Here is a 19,505-nt window from a genome sequence, read left to right on the forward strand (position 1 = left end):
GGGGGGGAGGCTCCAGCTCGTATAACAACGGTGTTATCCGAAAATTCTTTCCTGGGTGCTTTCTTCCTCTCCTTTTCATCTGCCTTTGCTGCAGCTCATTTTCTCAAGCCAGGCCCGGCCAATTCTTGCTGGCTTCCGCGCCGCAGCTCTCGTTACGCCCTTCCACCAACGGTCTCTACCGAAAGCCCCACGCCCACGCGCGGCAAAAAGCCTTGACACAGCCATGCGCTGCATGCGGCTCCGGCACGTAGCCTCCCTACTGCTAGGGATCGCTGCGTCTGGTGCCCTGGCATCGCCGGCGCCGGTGCGGAGAGAGGTCACTTACAAGCCGAACCCGGAGCGGGCGGCCGCGGTCAAGGAGGCGTTCCGCAGGAGCTGGGACGGCTACTACCAATATGCCTTCCCCCACGACAGCCTCAAGCCCATCTCGAAATCGTGGGACGACGACCGGTAGGTGGTGGCCCAGGGCTTTTTTTTTTTTTTTTTTTGTCTCGACCTGCCGTTCCGGAACTGACGCCGGCATTCGCAGTAATGGCTGGGGTGCTAGCGCCATCGACGCGCTCAGCACTGGGCTGTTGATGTCCGAGGACGACATTGTCCAGCAGATACTGGACTTTGTTCCCACCATCAACTTTGATACCACCAAGACGGAGGTCAGCCTCTTTGAGACAACCATCCGCTACCTCGGCGGACTTGTATCAGGTAAGGCGGCCGTGGCGTAGACCTGCACTCGGGGGAGGGGCGAGTTGAACAGTGAACTTCTAGGTCCACTGGAAAGAGCTAGAATGGGCAGATACTGACAGGCCCCGACCATGCCCGGCAGCCTACGATCTCCTGACCGACTCGTCGGGCAAGTACAAGACCACAAACGCCAGCACGGCCAAGGCGGTCCTAGCGCAGGCGGAGCGGCTGGCGACGAACATCAAGTTCGCCTTCGATACGCCCAGCGGCGTGCCCGACAACTCCATCTTCCTGAACCCAGCGCGGCTGTCGGGCAGCCAGACCAACGGCATCGCCACCATCGGCACGCTGGTGCTCGAGTGGACGCGCCTGAGCGACCAGACGGGCAACCCAGTCTTCGGCGCGCTCGCCCAAAAGGCCGAGTCGTACCTGCTCGACCCGAAACCCGCCCTGGGCGAGCCGTTCCCGGGCCTGCTCGGGCTCGACGTCAACGTCACCACGGGCCTCTTCGTCGACGGCCGCGGCGGCTGGGGCGGCGGCAGCGACAGCTTCTACGAGTACCTCATCAAGATGTACCTCTACGACCCGGAGCGCTTCGCCGGCTACAAGGACCGCTGGATCGTCGCGGCCGACTCGAGCATCAAGTACCTGGTGTCGCACCCGTCCACGCGGCCCGACCTGACGTTCCTGGCCTTTTATCAGAACACAACCCTGCGCTACGTGTCACAGCACCGTATGTAACCGAGATCCTCTTACGTGACTAGTGCCGTGCCGAATGAATGAACCTGCCTGATAGCTAACTTCCCCTATTCGCCCCATTCAAGTGGCCTGCTTCGCCGGCGGAAACTTCATCCTGGGCGGCCTCACGCTCAGCGAGCAAAAGTACGTCGACTTCGGCCTCGAGCTGACCAAGGCCTGCCGCGAGACGTACGTGCAGACGGCGACGGGCATCGGGCCCGAGGTATTCCGGTGGCAGGTGGCGGGCGAGACGACGACGAACAACCCGGCGCCGCCGGCCGAGCTGGCGGCCTTTTATGGGCGGTCCGGCTTCTGGATCTCGCCCGGCGACGGCGGCGGGGGCAGCTACCAGCTGCGGCCTGAGGCGATCGAGTCGTACTACTACGCCTACCGCGCCACGGGCGACCCCAAGTACCAGGAGTGGGCCTGGGAGGCCTTCTTGGCCATCAACGCCACGTGCGCCCAGGGCGTGGGCTACACGGCGCTGGGCGACGTCAACGCCCCCGGCGGCGGCGTCCCGCAGGACACGCAGGAGAGCTTCTGGTTCGCCGAGACGCTCAAGTACTCGTACCTCATCCACGCCGACGACGCGCCGTGGCAGCTCAAGCGCGACAGGACCAATGGCTGGGTCTACAACACCGAGGCCCACCCCGTCAAGGTTGCCGGCCGTCCGGGTTGAGGGGTTTCCTAATGGGGCCGCTTAGGGGTTTGGCATATGGAGCATGTCGAGATGGCGCGGGCCAAGGGGCAATCACGACGCATTGGACATATTTAGGATATAAGTGCATTATATGTGTAGGTAGGTAGGTACCTAACCTACATAATGTTCATGTCTAATTTTCATACTTTTAAACCATGGAAAACACAATGTTGTATCCCCTGTGCTCGCTTTTGTCCCCCCTATAGATACCCCATGCGGAGAGGAGGATTTGTCCAGAACGCCCGAGACTCCGGTTAAATGTCAAGACAAGACCGTAGACGATGATATGTCGTCCAGAAAAGGAGAGTAAAAAAGGACATCCTCAAACAGACGACGGCCCAGGCTCGTCCCCGTCGACAAACGAGTTGAACAGCTTGACGAGCAGCATGGCGGACGCGGCCGCGGCGCCGCCGACGACGACCATCTGGAGGCCGCCGACGAGCCCTCGCCTGACGGAGCGGGGCCCGCGCCAGCCGCTGACCATGCACGTCTTGGCGTAGCCAAAGGAGAAGAGCGCGACGGCCATGACGGCGACGCTGATGGCGAAGCCGGCGGCCAGGTCGTCGCGCGGCACGCAAAGGTACGGCAGCAGCGGCAGCAGGCCGCCCAGGAAGTAACCCATGGCGATGGTCAGGCCCGACAGGAAGGCGCGCGAGGGCGAGTGCTCGGCCTCGCAGTCTGTCGTGTGATTGCGGTTGTTAGATTGCTATGTTCAGCCCGAGACAAAAAAAAAGAAGTCGAGATTGTGGAAAAGGAAACTTGCGTTGGAACTTCATCAAAAAGCCTGCCAGGTCGGGCGATGCCGTGATGTGGTCCGCCAGCCCGTCCAGGGTCGCTTTGGGCAGATCGTAAGGTTCAAAGACGGAGCGGACCGCGTCGACAGTGCCCTGGGGATCCGTCTCGATCATGGCGTTTGTCTGCGCAAGCGTCTCGTCGTAGGAAGCACTGCGATCAGGAGTTAGCACAAGCTGTATGGGATCCCAATATCAGGAGTGACGTGGCGGGCGGGATAGGGAAGTAAAAGAAAAAAAACTTACGCTTCACTCTTTGCCCCAAGATAGCCACCTGCACAAAGACGAAACAAGATCTTCCAGTCAGCACGTTATCGCTTCGGAAAGAAAAAAAAACCAATGCCGTCGTCCCACTCACCCAGCCCCATGGATATGGCGCCCGCGATTAGCTCGGCCATGCCGCCGTAAATAACGATCCTGGTGTCGCTCAGCGCCGACAGGCCCGCCGTGAGGGCGAACGGCACCGTCAGGCCGTCCGAGAGGCCGATGGTGGCGTCCGAGATGAAGCGGGCGCTGACGCGCGACCTGGGATTTGCAGACGACGCGCCGCTGCAGCACGAGGCGAGCGTGCTGGTCTGGGACTCGAGGTCGTCGTCAGAGTCGTATTCCCTGTCGCCCCTGCTGCCCCTGCTGCTGCTGCCGCCGACGCCGTAGTCGTTCTGATCGACGTTGGCTTTCAGCAGCGGCGCGTGCTCGCTGGGTGTGGTGATGGTGGCGGGCGCCGTCGTCGTCGTCGTCGCCTTCTGGCCGCCCCTGCTGCTGCCGCGCAGCAGCGCCATAAGGCCGTTCTTTGCTGAGACGAGAGACATGGGTGTGGTTGGATATGTGATGCCGGGATGGCAGTATCAGGCAAGCTCGCTGTCAGGGTGGACAAAGACAAAGGTCCGCTATGCTTCTCTTGATCAGACCTGCCGTTGAGCTTTCTCTCCCCCTTTCAGGCCCTCAAAAGTTTAGGGTGACGGTTTCGTCTTGCTCTTTTACGAATCCTTTATACCAGCGCCAGGTCGTGGAGGAGGTAGATTTTTTCGATGCAGTGCCTGTACAAGTCTGGTTTCGAAAGGTTTCCACCAAAAAGCCCTTCTCTTATCACAAACCACCGGACAAGTCCCTCTCAATAAAGATCATGGCAGGTAAAAATCCTTCGAAGAGAGCAGACCCCGAAACGACCCTCGTAGTTCCACCAAGGACCCATCAAAGGCGGACGAAGCTCAAAGAAGCCTCTGTCTTGCAGGTCCAGCGGCGCAAGACCCGTCCAATGGGCTCCTTCCCCGTGCCCCCTTGGAGTGTCAGCAGCAAATAGGCGCAGCCCTATTGGTTGCTCGGGCCAGAAAGGAGGAGGTAGGAACTCAAACAACGACCGCCATCATGCCTAATCCGGAAACCAACCCAGGTCTGACGTCGGATGCTGACTTTAGCCTGCAGGCTATTGGCCAATTGCTCGTCAGCGGGCCCGCGCTTCCCCACATGGCTCGGCACACCTCAGCCGTCACCCCTGTAGCCTTGTGCCTTGCCAACCGCCAAGCAAGTCAACCTCCAGGCGCGTTTTTGAAGCTGCGTCCCCCTGCATGTTGCTTGGTGCGAACGGTACACATACAACGTCCTCCGAAGGGAATCGGAGCGACCTTGACGGTTTGACAGAATATGCGTGGGAAAGATGCTCATGTGGTCGACGCCTGCGCAGAGATAGGCTTGTTCGCTTCATCGTCACCGGTCTCAACGGGGACAAGTCATTATGCCACATTGTATGCTTATATTGGTGAAGATTTCATGCTTCACTCCTACTTTGTGAACTCTTCGGAAATAACAGTGCGTATGTCGTCACATGGTAGATTACGATTATGATCAGGGCCTAAATTTGGCCGTTTATATAACATTCCGCCCTCTTCCCTTCCCTTTGTAACCCAGCGCTTAATGCTGACAGCCGCTCCCCAATATGCTCCTTGCCAAGTGGTATATCGTGTCCGACCTTCCGAAAGATTACTGCCAACGCTAGGTCCTGACATCGCGTAACGGAAAGTGCCACCGGCCATTTTGTGCGTTCGTCAAGTCGATCACGCGGCCAGCGCCCTTCCGTTGGTCTGCGGCTTTCCATTCCCAAGGGCCTCATCCCACTTGAGCCGCAGGCGCTCCATCTCCTCCCAGCACTGTGCGCCCAGGACCTCAAAGTCCTGGAGAGCCTCGGGCTTGAGGTCAACGGCGGTGCTCTTGCGTCCAAACCGATCCCTGAGCCAGTGCCTCTTCTCGTTGCGCTGCTGTCGCTGATACTGCTGATCCGCCGCCATCTCGGCAGCTGTGCGGCCGTCCCAGCCCCAGCCCTCGACTTCGGTGCGCTTGGCAGCGGCCTTACCCCAGAAGCTGACCGAGGAGCCCCATTTGACACGCTCGGCGCCTAGGCTGTCCAAGTGCTCCTGACCCTCTGTGGCGCACCAAACGGGCGCCACGGCACCACCGTAGGGCTTCACGGGGTGCCAGGGGGAGCCGATCCAGCGGGCAATGTAGAGGGCGAAGCCGTACCAGAAGACAAGCAGGGCGGGGACATGGTAGATGGTGGTCTGCACGATTCCCGGGTGGGTAATGTATATGCGAGGGGGCACTACATCTGGCGACGCGCCCCCATTTCCATCTGCCACTTTCCCTCCCTTATTCCTCGCTGCAGCGGCCACTGCCGTTGCTTCATCTGCGGTTAGGTACCTGGCCACTATCGGCTTCACGCGTGGCAGCTCGGCTGTGAGGAACAGCAGATCGGCTAGCCGCTTGGTGCTCTCGTAGGAATCGTGCGAAGCAACGCCCTGGAAGTCCGATATACTAAAGTCTTGGGGTTCAGGCGTGACGCTGCCGACCCAGACGACGCGACCGCGTGCCAGGCCGCCGGCACCGAGCTGCTCACGCGTGCGATCAAGCAGTGGGAGCAGGGTGTGGGCGAAGACATAGTGTCCGAAGATGTTGGCGGTGAAGGTCTCGCCCAGTAGCTCCCCCCTGGTGAGGCCCTCGGCGGCGGCTTGCTGCGAGGTGAGGGCACGACCGGTGATTGGGTCGACGAGGTTGCCAACGTAGCTGATCTTGAAGCTCGGCCACGTTAGCTGGTGGATAAGGCCGTCCTTCAATATCGCACCGGGTATGGATAGCCAACTGAGGCCGGACCAGCCGCCAATTCCGGCGTTGAATATGATGGAGTCGAGGCGGGGGATCGGCGCCGGGATGCGGCCGGCCCTCAGGTCCTCTTCTGTGGGGGGACCATCGGGCCCACGCATGAGTAGCTCGGTGGCGGCGTGAACGGTCGGCAGCTTGCAGAGGTCGAGCTGAATGCTGAGCAGGTGGATCCGGGTCAGGACGGATGCTGGATCGCACGACGGGCCGGCGCGGCCGCGTAGGGTCGGGTTGGAGGCGACGGCCTTGCGCACATAATCGCGGAGGGCCTCGGTGGTCTGGAGGGACTTTTGTCTGCTTCGGGTGGTGGTGATGAGGATGAGGTGCGAGGCTGGCGACCGCGGAGTCAGGAACCAGTCGACGAGGCGCTCGGCGATACCCAGACCAATGCCACTAGGAAGCGCAAGCCAATACGTCAGCACACGCACGCCGACGCGCAGATGGCGCCCGCCAGCGGGAGATGCCGATGACGCTGACGGATGATGCGCTGGGTGGGACTCGTGGGTGTTTCTGAGGTTTGCCGTCCGACCTACCTGTTTGCGCCAGTCACCAGGACGAAGAACTGGTCCTTGGGCGCAGCACTATCCCAAGGGGCGGGAGTGGGGGCAGCCATTCCGCTGAACAAGGCGACTGCCGAGTGAGGGGAAGGGGAATTTGCGTCACAATCAGGAGGCCGGTTCAGGTCGGCTGCAGCCAGCTCAGGGCTCAATGCAGACTTACGGCATGCAACACACCAGAGGTGCTGTGGTGTTTGGTGCCTGTCAAGCAACAGCGTATTTTCTGTCGATTTAGCAGCTCGGAATGCCACCATCGATGATGGAAACGGGTCTTCACCGACTCTGGTGCCATGTGAACTCAACAACAGGGGTTCTGACACAGTGCCGTGATCTCACCCCACTGTGTCATACGCCCCTTTTGCCTTGTGGCTTGTGGTCATCGCTGCCTGGCCTCCAAAGGAGCTCCAGAGGGGGAAGTCACAGCACAGCAATACACCACAGCATCTGTCTCTGCGCTCATCACAACTTCGTCCAAACAGGGCCCTGGTCTAACCCCATTCATCTCTGAAAACACGCACATGCTACCCCATGTTGGGGCTGCAGAAGTTGCACGTGCAAGAAAATCGTTGCGCCAGCTCGCACATCAACGAGCTGCCGCAAAAGTTTGATCACAGCAGCCCGTACTGTTTTGAAAACCTCACCTTCTTTCCCGTATGTAGATCAGGCGCGAGCTAGCTGATAGCCCCAGCCGTCCATGCCGAGATGCCAAGAAAGCTTTTGATATTTGCTGGGGCACCGCTTAGCGACTCGCTCGACTGGTCAGACTCGGCCCTGATCGACTGCTTCACCGAGCCCATTGCCCGCCTCACCGGGCTCACCAGAGGCTCCCAGTGCCGGGATCCGAGTCTGACAGCGTCTTTTGACGCCTCAGACCATCCCGCATGGCGGTCCCTTGCTCTTAAGCGCAGGCGCCTCGCCAGCGGCTTTTCGCAGCAGCCGGCGCTCGGATGGGGTGCGGAACGTTTTCGTGCGGATCCGGGCTTCTTCGCAACGGCAGAAGTCTCGTTCCGAAGCGACGCATCGTCGTCTCGCATGGAAAACAGCGAAGATGGGCTCCACGACGGGGAGGGAAGCAGCATACTGTTGCAGTTCCGTGAGCGCTCGCTCGCCGCCCACAATGATATCCCATCCTCGCAGCTGGACGCCCTCTGCAGCGAGGAGGCGTCCTTCGCCACCGACGCCACGACGTCCTTCGTCAGCAATAGCACCCAGGAGGGGTCTTCGGTCGTGAGCGACGAGAGTCAGCCTCCACCGCCTCCGCCACCACTCTACGCAGGGGTAGGGGCCACCGCCCAGCTTCATAATCTTGACAATCTCCCCAGCGCTGAGCACCTGGCGAGCATCGAACCGCAGACCATGACGGTAAACATCATCGTCGGTATCATCTCCATATTGCCCAAACGTACTGTTTGGACTCGCTGGGGCGGCAGGTCCCTCGTGGAAGTACTGGTGGGCGACGAGACGCGGGCTGGGTTCAGCATCACCTTTTGGCTGCCACCATCAGGCGGCCCAAGCCCACTAGACGGCCTCCGGGTGCAGGATGTCGTGCTGATGCGCAATGTGGCCCTGGGATCCTTCATGCGCAAAGTCTACGGCCATGGACTACGGCGAGATCTTACCAAGATACACCTACTTCATCGCAGGAAGCTGGACGCCGATGACATTGGTGGACACTATTCGACCGCGGACCTTCAGGGACTGTCCGGGCCGCCACACAACCATCTGCACCCACAGCTCCTGAAGGCTCGGAGGGTAAGAGAATGGGTCATCAGGTTCGTTGGCGCTGGCGTCGTGCCGGCTTTGGGCCAGGGGAGAAAAAGGGAGGGGAGGCGCCGGCGTTGGGATGTGCCACCCGCAGACGAAACGCTGTGAGTTCCTGATAGTGAGTTTGACTCAAATCATCGCTCACAAGGTAGCCGGCACTATCTTGAAGCTGTGCATCATCGAGACTTTGCCCCTACTACTTGGAATCCCCACATTTGGCTCCCAGAGCCCGATTGTGGGACTGCATGTGTCGCTGATTCAGGTACACGCCAGAAGTGGGAGCCCCACAGAGGTTTACAGGGCACCTGCAGGTCCAGCTGTAAACCATGACCCAATCACAGGCTGAGCCAAGGCGCCGCAGCGGGAGAGAGGCCCTACAATATAATCATATGCAGGGGCCGTAAAGGCGCCATGATGGGGGCAACGAACACAGTCAGCCGGCGGTCCATATATGCCATGTCGGCATCTGGCAATTGGTTGGTAGCCGGGTTTGCCTCCGCATCATTCCAAAAGCTGAAATTCGCGTAGACGGCTATTCGATGCCCAGGTAAGCTGCTGCCTGCGTCTAATCAACAACCTGGATAGACTGCCGAGGCAAGAAATCGTGGATGGCTAGAGCTCCTAGCTTGCCACAGCTCTTGCCTCAAGAACAATAGGAGCGATGGAGAGAAGTATAAAGAGGAGGCGAGGGACGTAGACTGTCTGGAAAGAAGGGACAGAAGAACAAGCCTCTCGCATCAGCTCCCGGCCCCCTCTACCAACGGCACCCTCCTGGAACGTCTGCAAAGCATCCGCCCAATAACACACGATTCGCCATGGTAGCCATCACCAACCTCTCCGGCCTCTGGGTCGCCGCAGTCCTCACCTCCACGACGGCCCTGGTGCGCGCCGCGATCCCGTCCAACAGCGGGTACAGCGTCATCTGGTCCGACGACTTCGAGGGCTCGAGCGGCAGCGCGGTCTCGTCCTCCAAGTGGGACGTGATGCAGCGCAGCAGCGACGACAACAGCAACGGCGAGTGGCAGGAGTACCGCGCCAGCACGGCCAACGCGCGGCTCTCGGGCGACGGCAGCCTGCTCATCACGCCCCGGCGCGACGCCTCGGCCAAGCGCGGCTGGACCTCGGCCCGGCTCACGAGCAAGGGGTCGTGGCAGTGCCCCCGCGGCGCCGCCGTCATTTTCCAGGCCGAGGTCCTGGTGCCCAACTTCACGGGCAGCCCGGACCACTTCGCGGGCCTGTGGCCGGCCTTTTGGGCCCGCGGCACCGCCGTGCCCGACTGGCCCCGCCGCGGCGAGTGGGACGTGCTCGAGCCCACCAACCGCCTCTCCAACGTCAACCAGGGCACGCTACACTACCAGACGGCGCAGGGCCAGTACGCAAGCAAGTCCGGCCGCGTCACGTACAAGGGCGGCGACTGGCACACGTGGGCCATCAAGTCGGATCGGCGCAGCTCCAACTGGCGGGAGCAGAAGCTGACGTGGTACCTGGACGGCAAGGCCTTTGTCGACCTGAGCGGCGCCGACTTTGCCGCCGAGTCCGAGTGGCGCTCCGTCGCGTGGAACCCGTTCGAGATCATCCTCAATGTGGCCGTCGGCGGCGGCTACCCGGGAGACCCCACCTCCGCAACCCTCGACGGGCTGTCTGCCGCCATGAGGGTTAGGTACGTCGCCGTCTACCAGTCGAACTGAAACGGATGGAGGGGCAGGAAATAGGGCGATTTAATGCTCCAGGACCCTTCTGTGGCTTTCCTTTTGTTTTTATGATAAGAGGGTCGTAGGCCGGTTGGGTGGGTTGGTGTTGTGGTGGCTGTTGGTGGTGGAGTGGGCGAGGATCAGGCGAGATATGTGGGAATGAGCGGCCATCGGTCTCTATGACCTTAGTCAGAACCAAACGAAAAGCTTAGTTTGTATACTGTAATGTCCACATGGCTTCCTGGCCGGAGTCGGCGAGTCTCTTCTCGTCAAGAACGGTATTGTTGACCGCTCGCATCAGGAACCTCCAGATGCTTTCAACAGGCACCCATTTTGGAGGGGAGAAACCCTTCTTGTCCTGCGATTTGAATTTCTTCCATGGTTTTCTCTAAGTGCCGAAGTATACGAGGGCCCACGTCAGTGATCACTGGGAAATCCCGGTGTTGTACGTTTTTATTTTGCTTGGTCGCCGCCGCTAACTGCCTAGTCTTCAAGCGTGTTCCACATGAGTAGGGCATGACAGACGGTGGTGGGAGATACCTCATCGGAGTGCAAACGAATATATTGCTACTTTTGTCCCGGTATGGAGCGTTGCAACGAGACTTGGCCGCGACGTCGATTCAGGGCTATTCCAAGATGGTAAAAATTGTCATCGCATCGACAAGGATCGTATCGCCCTTGTAGGTCGTTTCCCAATTTTGATAATGCTTGTCGCGCAGTGACACCAGGTCCTCAGCCACCAGTGCCGTTCCAACAACCTGGCAGTATACTTTACCAGGTTCAGTGAATCCGCTGCGGACCAAGAGAGCTGTGCGGGAGGGCTTTACCCAATACAATGAGTCTCCCGCGAGAACGCTATCAGAGGCGACGCCCACTTTGCGTTCTGTGTTTCCTTCATATGACCAAGGCCAATTCTTGAGCAAGACGAGCCGCGGGTCACTCTGGTCAATAGGTTGGGCCTTCCTCATCGCCTCCAACTGTGTGTTTGCATCCTCACTTGCTGGAACTCTAGAGGCCGCGCGAGCTTTGGTGCTCCATTCGGCAGTATAATATACCGGACCAACCGGAGACGGGCTCCACCTGATACTGCTTGTTTGATTGAAGCATGCACGCTTCAACGTTTCTCGTGAGATGGTCCATAGAGAATCTTGCAAGCGATCACTCTCCAGACATGCTTGCCCTCTCTCGGTGTCGTGGAATGTATCTTGCACCGCGGCATCCCAGACATCGACCGCACTGAGTTGCGCGATTAACTCGGTGGTGGAAGGTCCCAGGTAGACCACGGATCCAAGATACTTTGCGTCAAGCTGGAATGATCTGCCATTGTGGGTATCCTCCCTGACCAGTGGCGTGTCGCCTCGAGGCACCAACTGTGCGAGTGGGTTGGGCGCTCTCGAGGCCAGCAAGTACTTGATCAGCTGTCCGGTTTGCATAATCTCAGAACCATCCCCGATGAGCCGATTCACGTTGAGGAAAACCATGGTGTCCTCCCAGATCGTCATCAGAGACTTCCTGTAGTCAACTGGGAAGCCAGACGCATCGGAAGCGAGCCCAAGCAGCCCATACACCTTATCCCTCGGTTCTGAGCAGTCGGCCTTCTGATGGTCCTGCAGCAGCTGTTTGAGTGTGCACAAGCCGGGCCGCTTGTCTACCCGCAGCTTCTGGTCTAGCCACAGGGGCCCACTGCCGTTGTTGACGCCGTGATGGAGAGTAAGAAATTGGATGAAGTTGGTCCAGGGAAAACAGACGCGGCCAAAACAGACTCGCAATCCCCGAGCACGCCCAATCTCCTGTAGAACCCACACCCTGCTCCAGTACGCATCGTTCTGTAGCCGCTGAACCATATCCGCCTCATCCTTGGGGTAGGCATCGCCTGACACTGAAGGGGGCTCTATGCTAAGCTCGGGGATGCGGTCCTGGATGTTCGCATAACCTGCCCCGAGCCAGACCACGACAGTGGAGGCCCTGAAGTAGATGTGTCTCATCCTGGGCACCTGCTGGTTGCGCTCCTCGATGTCCTCCTGGTTGATGCAGATGGCGTCGATCCAGTACAGTCTCGTTTCGGGCTCCGCCTCGCCGGCAGATGCCCTTTTTTCACTTCTGAGGTACTGCAGTGCGCCGAGCAGGTTGGCGCGGACCGGGAAGCGCACGCCGTTCAGCAGGATCTCCGGGCACTCGCCAGGGGGCGTCTCCGGCCCCCACATGTACGACAGCGCTTCGAACCGGGGTCTGTCCTCGAAAGGCCTGACGCTCAAAGTGCAGGCCATAGCGTCGTCGTTTGTTGCGGTCGAAGACGGCTCAATTGAGACGAGCCTGAGGTTGCTGCCCTTTTCCTTGTCCAGCTCCAGGCCGCGATACGAGAAGGCCGGCGGCGCAGAACCCCCGCTGCCATCGAGCTTGTCATCTGTGATGGTGCCTCGTCGACGGGATTGATTTGCTGCTCCAAGGGAGGGTTTGGCTGACATGCTGCGAGTGTTCGTGTGATGCTGCGTTTGGAGTGAGGCAGGTTCTGTGTCCTAGGGACGAGAGGTATTTACCTAGGAGTTATGAAAGCGAGGGGGATGGAGTAGGTTACCTAGTTCCAAGCAGACCAGGTAGGCCTCGACAGAAGATGGGGGCAATCAACACCACTAGCTACCTACCATGCAGGCTTGCTCTTGGGCATCTAAAGTGTCTCGTTTCCACACAACCTCCAAGTACCCCGCGCTAAAATAATAAAATAACACCAGTTGGTTGGACTAGTCGGAGTTGGTAGGGTTGTATTTGGGTGGTCAATAAACGCCTGCCAAGCCCCACCGCAACCTATCACTGCCGCCTCCCCTGCATCGCCCTGGCTGTCCAATCAGACCCTTTGCTACCAAATTTGTGCTCACTGAGTTTATTCCCCTCTCGCTTTTGGTTGTGTTCACTTACAAGCAGATTTAATGGGCATGGTTCCTCAGAAGATCTACTGGATAGCAATTGGGAAGTTGAGTGGCCTTCGTCATTAGTGGGAAAGTAATGGCGTTACTCGAGGCTGACCAGGGCGGTGATCAAGAGAGCAATCTGGGCAGCAAAAGGGTGTCCCGAATCGATATTCAAGTCTAGTGTATGCATTGCCACATAGTTTCCCCTCTTGGTCTTGCGTAAAGGTCGGTCTTCGGAAGCTGGGAGCGTATAGTGAAGAGCGGCCTCATGGGCATTGTTTCCAGCACGAATTATTTCGTTGAACCTCGAGTTTCTAGCGCGACGGCAGCCAACATCGGCCTCGGCGTCGATCAGAGGCTTCTTCGGCGGCTGCTAACCGACAGAGCCAGAAGGTTATCCAGTAGATGGTAAATTGAAGTCCCTCTAGGATATTATGGCTCGGGCATGGAGAAATCACTTGCTTCGGTGTGCCAGGACGTGTAAGGCCCGAAGAGAAAAAGCTTACCAGTTATCGCGATGTTTGCCCGACCGACATTCTTCTTTCATCACACTCATGTTGCAGTCTAGTCCATGGTCAAAGTTTTGCGGCTGTTGGAGGGCCAGGAACGACTTAGCTCCCCATCTCCTCTGCGTCTCTTCTCACCATTTGAAACGGCGCTTTAATGTTTGCGCCCAGGTCTAGTAGAAGACGGAGCATGGCCAGGTCGGCATTCACAACAGCGATATGGAGCGACGTCCGCAGATAGTGGTGGTGACCGCACACTTTGATCGGCGCCGAGAGCGGGCAAGAAGGCAGCCACGTCGACGTGACCGAGTGCAGCTGTCAAGAGTAGCAGCGTTACGCCCATTCTCGTCTGTCCTGTGGAGTAGAGTAATATCTCTTTGTCGAACGCACCCAGCCATTCAATGGCAGCGATGAGCCGCCTGGCCAGTGTCACTTTCAACCGCAACATCGACCTTTGATTATGAGATCGCCAAAGCCCGCATCATCGCTGGCACCCGCGTTCGTACGTGAACTGCCAGCCTTGCTCGCCCAAATCCCTAACAAGGGGGAAAGCGGGTGCATTTCCCACTTGTTGTAGGCGCTCTACCGGAAAGTGTCAATGAATTGGATGAGCAGCAGGCTTAGGCTCTCTCGTGAAGATCCGGATCAGGTGCTGGCGGCGGGTCTCGATTAGTTTATCGACGGTGTTGGTAAGGGCCTGGGCGGTAAGATCAGGTCCATATTTATACCGTCTCCGGCGCTAATTTGGGGGTTGAGGGCCTTGAGGATGGGGCCGCCCTTGTTGAGGTGTTGAGGACATGATTAGGGGCGGCGTAGAACCCGAGCTCGCTGCGCATGTGGAGGGGTTCGTCGTGCTCATTTCCCAGGATGAGTACAGCTTTTTGCAGGTTTGTTGTGCTTTGTTCGACGGCCAAGGTAGGCCTCACATCAAGACGGCCGGGACCAATGATAGAACCGATAATAGCCTCAATCACAGCCCGGGCAGCTGATGGCGGCTCCCACAGCGTTTGTAGATGGTCAAACTGCCCTGCCCTCTCGGTTTACGATCAATATTCCTCCTGTGCAGCACACATCGCGGCAGTTTTCCTTAGCACACCATGTTTGCCCCCTATTTTCTTTCCGATTTGTTCGTCCCTTAATTCGCCACTACAAAGTGACCGAAACGGCGGTCATGGTCAACTCTCAAAGCTCTTTTACATATGCATTGTGATCTCCTTTCCAGCCCGTTGTTCTCCTTCGCATCACCTTCTGGGCTTGCCCACAGGAAACTACAATGCGCAAACACCTTGTAGTTGTGCGCCCATTATGAGCTGTCTAAAGCTGGAAGTTTCGGCAGTAATCTAGCACTTCGGAACAATGGATCTGTATGCGCTGCCGTAGCTGATCAAAAACCCTCGCTTCACCCCCGTCACTCGGCAGAGCCTACAAGTTCCCAACTTCTCTGGCGAAAGCAGCTTGGTAGATTCTAGTTATCTGATTATACCTCACCTACGGCTACTCAAGGGCTGCAACGATCATAGGTAGATATACGCCCGATATGAACACCATCTCAACCCAAGCCACAAATGGGTACCCCGAGGTCCCCAGTCCGCCAGCCCCGGGAAGCCAGCAGCAGGAGCAGCCAACATGGCCCTCGCAGTCACAAGCCGCCACAAACTTCAGCTTCCCGCAAGCCATGCTGCCCATCAGGATAGACACGCAAGCCGAGTGCCTGCCGATGCACCAAGGCGGAGGATCCCGGGCCGTCGCCACCATCATCATCGGCGCCAGCGATCACGACGGCAAGGCCAGGAGCCGGGGGCGTGACAGCATGGACATCGACGGCGAGGGGTCGGAGGCCGAGTGCGGCGGCCGCCGCGGGGCGCGCGAGCGCACAGCCAAGAGGGTGGCCAAAAAGCTGGCCAAGCGCGAGGTCGAAAGGCAGCTGAAGAAGGCGTTCACCAGCAAGCGGCTCGGGAAGCTCATCAAGGAGCACGTGGACCAGCACATCCGGGGAATGGACAGCGAGCCCGAGGAGGCCGGAAGCGAGGCCGGGGGCTCGTCCGCGTCTTTGAGCTCGGCGGAGGCGGCGCCCTCCCGGCAGCAGCACCCGTCAAGCACCCACGTCCCAGAGCACTCAGCGGCAATGCGCGGCGGCGGCGGCGACAGGGTCCACATCTCTACTCCTTTCCGCTCCCCTCAAACGCTTTCGCCCAGCAGCTCCTCCTCTGGCCGCAGCTTCACACCCAACAGCCCCATCGCCAGGTTCAGCCAGCGCGGTAGGGGACGCTTCACGGCACGGCCTTACGGCGCCCACGAGCGAGCCAGCGGTGGCGAGTTCGCGCGCGAAACTTGGCGCCAGGGGGCATACGGGGACGGATATCAGTCGAGAGGCGCGGCTGGCATCTTTGGGCTGGCTGGTGGTGATGGTGGCAGGTCGTACCAGACATTCAGAGAGCAAAACGATGTCGATATGAGCGACGACTGAGGCGGGTGTCAGGTATCTAGCGCTAAGAAGGAGAAGAAACAGTACGAATCAAGACTAAGTCAGTCCTGATATGGCTCAAATTGGAACTCTAGTGTACATTTCCCCCCAATCACAACTCTTTTCTCTCACTGGACGCGCGCTTATTTGAGTTTCCTTGGGATACCGATACCCCCCAGGAAGTGCTGCTGTGGAGTTGATGCCCGAATTCCAAAAACATGCCAGGGGCTTGTCTTTTATGCTTTCAGGGTCGTGGTGGCTAACACGACTTGATTCTTCCGTGCTGCCAGGGAGCGTGAGCAGCTCAATATCGCCGTCACCGCCGCTTTGGGGGCGGCGCACGTAGGAGCTGTCGAGGCCCTCCATAGTGGCCTTGGAGATGGCATCGTGGGCTGGCTGATGCGGCTGGCTGGGTCTGCGAGACAGCCGCCCGCCGCGGTACGCCGGGGCTTCGTCGCTGATCTTGGTCCTGGCACCTCTCCGCCACTCCAGTCTGCAGTGCCTAGCAAAGGGCGTGATGAAGGGCAAACACGCGCAGGCGATGCTGGAGCAGAGCTCGATGGCGAACCACGTTTCGTCTTCGAGCCACGAGTCCAAATCGCTGTCGATGTTGATCGCCATGAACAGGGAGTGCAGGAAGCGGTAGACGCTCACGCCGACGACGCTGGAAGGTTTGTCTCTACTATTAGTGGTGTCGAGCTGCTCCCGGAGGACTGGATGGGTTGTGCTACATACAACCCTCCTGAGAGCAGGACCATCAAAATGGAAACTTTACGCATCGGCGTGGTGTGGAGCGGGCGCAGGATGATGAACGGCAGGATGAGGACGACGAGGTCGCCGACGGAGTTGAGCAGGCCGCATATCAGGATGACCTGGTTGCGGGAGCAGCGTTGGTTCATAGAGGCGCTATTGATACAAATCATGGACACCATGGCCGAGACAACGCAGTAGACCCCCGTGATGATAGCTGCTGCATGGATGAAAACGAAGAGTTTCCTGGAGGTGCTGCTGAAGTTGAGCAGATAGTAGAGTACCGAGACCTTAGACAGGCCCGTCGATAATGCGAAGGAGGGGACACAGCCGTAGCCAAAGATCTTCGATGTGGCGGTGCCGTTAAGAGGTTGTTAGAGCAAGCCACGTTCTCCTTTATACCTTCGTACCTCATTCTTGATATGTAGACTGGAGTGCAGGTAATTGGCCTTCTTTTACTTCAAGAACTTGCGAACCCACCTGGAAGAGTACGACACCCTCAGGGCCACCATCTCCCTGTTGTTCGAGTACATTTGCGGTCATGTAATCCCTTGCGATGGTGTCCATCAATATAGGACATCGTCGAGAAGCCCTCGGGAAGTCGCGACCAGGTCGGAAGCAGCATGACATACCAATGGGAGTCAAGACGAAGTTCACCAGGGCAAAGAACTTTGGGTGGCCTCGCCGTTAGCAAATGCAGTCGGCTCGTGGCCCGTGAGCTGCGGGAGAACTCACAAATGCGACTACGATGAGGGCTATCCAAAGAACGTCAGGTTCGGCTCGACGGATCGGGCTAGTCCGCTGTCAAGGAGGAGGCCCGACGGGGGATGGAATGGGACGGAAGGGAGGGGAGGGGCCGTCATACTGTCCTCAATCTTCCACCTTCTCAAGATGCGCAAAGATGTGAATATGCGCAGGCCGAAAAAGGGGAGAGCGACCAGCGGCATCAGATATTCCAGGCGTTTGATGCTTGGAATCAACCCCTGCAAATCTTGAGGGGCCATTGAGATGCGTCGGAGGGCATTGGTGCAAGTAGGATAAAGGACGACATGTCTGGAAAATCGGTGAAAGAAATATCAATGCTTTATTCTTCGCCCCTCTTCTCGTCGATCCTCATAACCAAATGCCGGGAGCCTGCTCTTCCCCTGTCGGACGCGTCGATGCTAAAAGATTGAGACGGGCTGAGGGAGGCGCCCACGTGCCCAAGGCAGACGCCCCGTGCTAGTACTAAAAAAGCAGGGTCAAGCATGGATCTGCGAAACCAACGAGGCTGAACTAGCGCAGCACTGGACGGGCCTTTGGGTGGTACCTCGGTTCTGTACATGACGATGTCGTCACTGTGATGGCGCCAGCGGCTTTGGGCGGGATCGCGCAGGAGATATCAGGGCCCGCGCTTCTTGTAACCCTAGGGCAAGACTAACAAGCAACAAGGTAGGGCCCAGAAAGGAGGGCGTAGGCAGAAACATGGAGGCCGGCGTGCTTACCCGGATTGACCGTTTGTTCCCTCAGCAGCGGCGACACCACAGCATAGAACACAAAGCAGTAGATGATGTGTATAAGTGGCATCTTGATGCAAGGCCATGAAACTTAACGCGAGGCCACCCGGATATGATCCAATAGAAGGAGAAAAGAGAAAACCATCTGACTGTCGGTTGTGTCAGGTCTCAGGTGATGAAAACACTAACAGCATCAACACGTCCAGGTTATTCCTCTCGTCCATTCAGATTCATTCATATACCGCAACACGGTACTCAGCCGGCCACCCGCATCTCGGCCATGCGGGAGGCCCACCACCTCACTGTCGCCAATCTGCGTTGTGATGTCCTCCCGTCGGTCAGGGAACAAACGGCCTCGGGCCACCTTCCCCTCATCCCTTGGTTCATATCCTAAGCGCAGTGCCTTTCGATGTGTCCTCTATTTTCTCTCGTTTCGACTGTGCACGATATTCTCCCGACCCCAAGTCCATATCATCAACAAAGCGCCCCTGCATGTCTCTTCTCTTTTCTCTCGCTTCAATCAACCTACGGCTTCGGCGGCTATGGCTGAGGCCCTTTTCGCCCAGAGCCCCCAATCAACTGAAATCGACCTTTAGTTCGACTACCCATATCCATCTGAAATATTCGGCTTTCGACATGGCGCGCGGCAAGAAGCCCAAGAACCGCAAGGAGGTGGCCCTCCAAGATGTGGGCAAGGAGGTGGCCCTGCAAGATGTGGTCGTCATTTACCCATCTCTTCACGAGGATGTCGTGGCAGCACTGTCCGGAGAGCCCATCTACCCGACACCGTGGTTCAACGCACCTGGAGCGGAGGAGGCCAACAAGAAATACGATACCAACGTCATGGGCGGATTTTCATGCTGCAACGAAAAATGCTCAAAGAAGGGCTGGGGTAGCAAGAGAGTCGGCATTCACATCCAAGGATTCTCGAACAACGGCTACAATGCTCTCGTGTTCAGGCAGCGCTGCAAAGCCTGCAATCAGCTGGGCATTCTAGAAGTGGACGAGGCGTCATATATTGAGAGGGTCGCCTACCGACTCAAGAAGTGGGCCGGTGTTGCCACGACGAGGCCTGCGTACGATCCAAAGGGGGGGCTTCCGCACCTGAGACATCTATGCGAGGGCTGCAAACGGGGGTACTGCACTGCCGGCTCGCAAGACTATTAGCAGCACAGCCAGAGGAGCAGCGGGCCCGCCTCGCTGGGAACTCGGCCGATGGGACGCGGGGCATCCCATCGATTCATCGTCATGCGGGGGCCGTTTGCGGGGGCTTTCTGGGGGCAAGGTGGGCTCTGAAGTCTCCAGCTGCTCAGG

At 58.4% G+C, this 19,505-nt stretch overlaps 10 protein-coding genes across 10 annotated transcripts; 5 read left to right on the forward strand and 5 right to left on the reverse strand.

The window, feature by feature from the left end:
- On the forward strand, positions 1-2,283 carry GGTG_00208 (mannosyl-oligosaccharide 1,2-alpha-mannosidase IC). The gene is made up of 4 exons (XM_009217950.1): positions 1-450; positions 530-702; positions 824-1,414; positions 1,506-2,283. The coding sequence occupies exons 1-4, from the start codon at positions 224-226 to the stop codon at positions 2,096-2,098; spliced, it is 1,584 nt and encodes a 527-aa protein (XP_009216214.1). The 5' UTR covers positions 1-223; the 3' UTR covers positions 2,099-2,283.
- On the reverse strand, positions 2,177-4,083 carry GGTG_00209 (vacuolar iron transporter Ccc1). The gene is made up of 4 exons (XM_009217951.1): positions 3,269-4,083; positions 3,157-3,184; positions 2,883-3,064; positions 2,177-2,797 (listed from the first exon to the last, which is right to left on the reverse strand). Exons 1-4 carry the CDS (start codon positions 3,717-3,719, stop codon positions 2,442-2,444), a joined length of 1,017 nt encoding a protein of 338 aa, XP_009216215.1. The 5' UTR covers positions 3,720-4,083; the 3' UTR covers positions 2,177-2,441.
- An 18-nt stretch (positions 4,084-4,101) lies between these two features.
- Positions 4,102-4,572, reverse strand: GGTG_00210 (hypothetical protein; the record flags this gene model as incomplete). The annotated part of the gene is made up of 3 exons (XM_009217952.1): positions 4,102-4,173; positions 4,297-4,333; positions 4,505-4,572. 3 exons carry the CDS (start codon positions 4,570-4,572, stop codon positions 4,102-4,104), a joined length of 177 nt encoding a protein of 58 aa, XP_009216216.1.
- Positions 4,573-4,646: 74 nt separating this feature from the next.
- Positions 4,647-6,934, reverse strand: GGTG_00211 (3-keto-steroid reductase). The gene is made up of 2 exons (XM_009217953.1): positions 6,591-6,934; positions 4,647-6,450 (listed from the first exon to the last, which is right to left on the reverse strand). The coding sequence occupies exons 1-2, from the start codon at positions 6,866-6,868 to the stop codon at positions 4,962-4,964; spliced, it is 1,767 nt and encodes a 588-aa protein (XP_009216217.1). The 5' UTR covers positions 6,869-6,934; the 3' UTR covers positions 4,647-4,961.
- Positions 6,935-7,316: 382 nt separating this feature from the next.
- Positions 7,317-8,486, forward strand: GGTG_00212 (hypothetical protein; the record flags this gene model as incomplete). The annotated part of the gene is made up of 1 exon (XM_009217954.1): positions 7,317-8,486. One exon carries the CDS (start codon positions 7,317-7,319, stop codon positions 8,484-8,486), a length of 1,170 nt encoding a protein of 389 aa, XP_009216218.1.
- Positions 8,487-9,193: 707 nt separating this feature from the next.
- GGTG_00213 (hypothetical protein) lies at positions 9,194-10,252 on the forward strand (the record flags this gene model as incomplete). Its single annotated transcript, XM_009217955.1, has 2 exons — positions 9,194-10,038; positions 10,156-10,252. 2 exons carry the CDS (start codon positions 9,194-9,196, stop codon positions 10,250-10,252), a joined length of 942 nt encoding a protein of 313 aa, XP_009216219.1.
- Positions 10,253-10,695: 443 nt separating this feature from the next.
- GGTG_00214 (hypothetical protein) lies at positions 10,696-13,531 on the reverse strand (the record flags this gene model as incomplete). Its single annotated transcript, XM_009217956.1, has 5 exons — positions 10,696-11,685; positions 11,875-12,585; positions 12,712-12,807; positions 12,983-13,019; positions 13,482-13,531. The coding sequence occupies 5 exons, from the start codon at positions 13,529-13,531 to the stop codon at positions 10,696-10,698; spliced, it is 1,884 nt and encodes a 627-aa protein (XP_009216220.1).
- Positions 13,532-15,018: 1,487 nt separating this feature from the next.
- On the forward strand, positions 15,019-15,948 carry GGTG_00215 (hypothetical protein; the record flags this gene model as incomplete). The annotated part of the gene is made up of 1 exon (XM_009217957.1): positions 15,019-15,948. The coding sequence occupies one exon, from the start codon at positions 15,019-15,021 to the stop codon at positions 15,946-15,948; it is 930 nt and encodes a 309-aa protein (XP_009216221.1).
- Positions 15,949-16,204: 256 nt separating this feature from the next.
- GGTG_00216 (hypothetical protein) lies at positions 16,205-17,262 on the reverse strand (the record flags this gene model as incomplete). Its single annotated transcript, XM_009217958.1, has 4 exons — positions 16,205-16,228; positions 16,288-16,609; positions 16,681-17,039; positions 17,176-17,262. The coding sequence occupies 4 exons, from the start codon at positions 17,260-17,262 to the stop codon at positions 16,205-16,207; spliced, it is 792 nt and encodes a 263-aa protein (XP_009216222.1).
- Positions 17,263-18,827: 1,565 nt separating this feature from the next.
- Positions 18,828-19,358, forward strand: GGTG_00217 (hypothetical protein; the record flags this gene model as incomplete). Its single annotated transcript, XM_009217959.1, has 1 exon — positions 18,828-19,358. One exon carries the CDS (start codon positions 18,828-18,830, stop codon positions 19,356-19,358), a length of 531 nt encoding a protein of 176 aa, XP_009216223.1.
- Between the last annotated feature and the right edge of the window lie 147 nt (positions 19,359-19,505).

This window comes from Gaeumannomyces tritici (genome assembly GCF_000145635.1).
Source record: "Gaeumannomyces tritici R3-111a-1 unplaced genomic scaffold supercont2.1, whole genome shotgun sequence".
Lineage (NCBI taxonomy): Eukaryota > Fungi > Ascomycota > Sordariomycetes > Magnaporthales > Magnaporthaceae > Gaeumannomyces > Gaeumannomyces tritici.

Excerpts from the sequence above, each read along its gene's own strand:
- GGTG_00208 (XM_009217950.1), top strand. The coding sequence starts at position 224 with ATGCGCTGCATGCGGCTCCGGCACGTAGCCTCCCTACTGCTAGGGATC. Across the intron at positions 703-823 it reads CCTCGGCGGACTTGTATCAG|CCTACGATCTCCTGACCGAC; the intron begins GTAAGGCGGCCG and ends CATGCCCGGCAG. Across the intron at positions 1,415-1,505 it reads GCGCTACGTGTCACAGCACC|TGGCCTGCTTCGCCGGCGGA; the intron begins GTATGTAACCGA and ends GCCCCATTCAAG.
- GGTG_00209 (XM_009217951.1), bottom strand. The coding sequence starts at position 3,719 with ATGTCTCTCGTCTCAGCAAAGAACGGCCTTATGGCGCTGCTGCGCGGC. Across the intron at positions 3,185-3,268 it reads CGCCATATCCATGGGGCTGG|GTGGCTATCTTGGGGCAAAG; the intron begins GTGAGTGGGACG and ends GTCTTTGTGCAG. Across the intron at positions 3,065-3,156 it reads CTTGGGGCAAAGAGTGAAGC|TGCTTCCTACGACGAGACGC; the intron begins GTAAGTTTTTTT and ends TCCTGATCGCAG.
- GGTG_00211 (XM_009217953.1), bottom strand. The coding sequence starts at position 6,868 with ATGGTGGCATTCCGAGCTGCTAAATCGACAGAAAATACGCTGTTGCTT. Across the intron at positions 6,451-6,590 it reads CTGGTGACTGGCGCAAACAG|TGGCATTGGTCTGGGTATCG; the intron begins GTAGGTCGGACG and ends TGCGCTTCCTAG.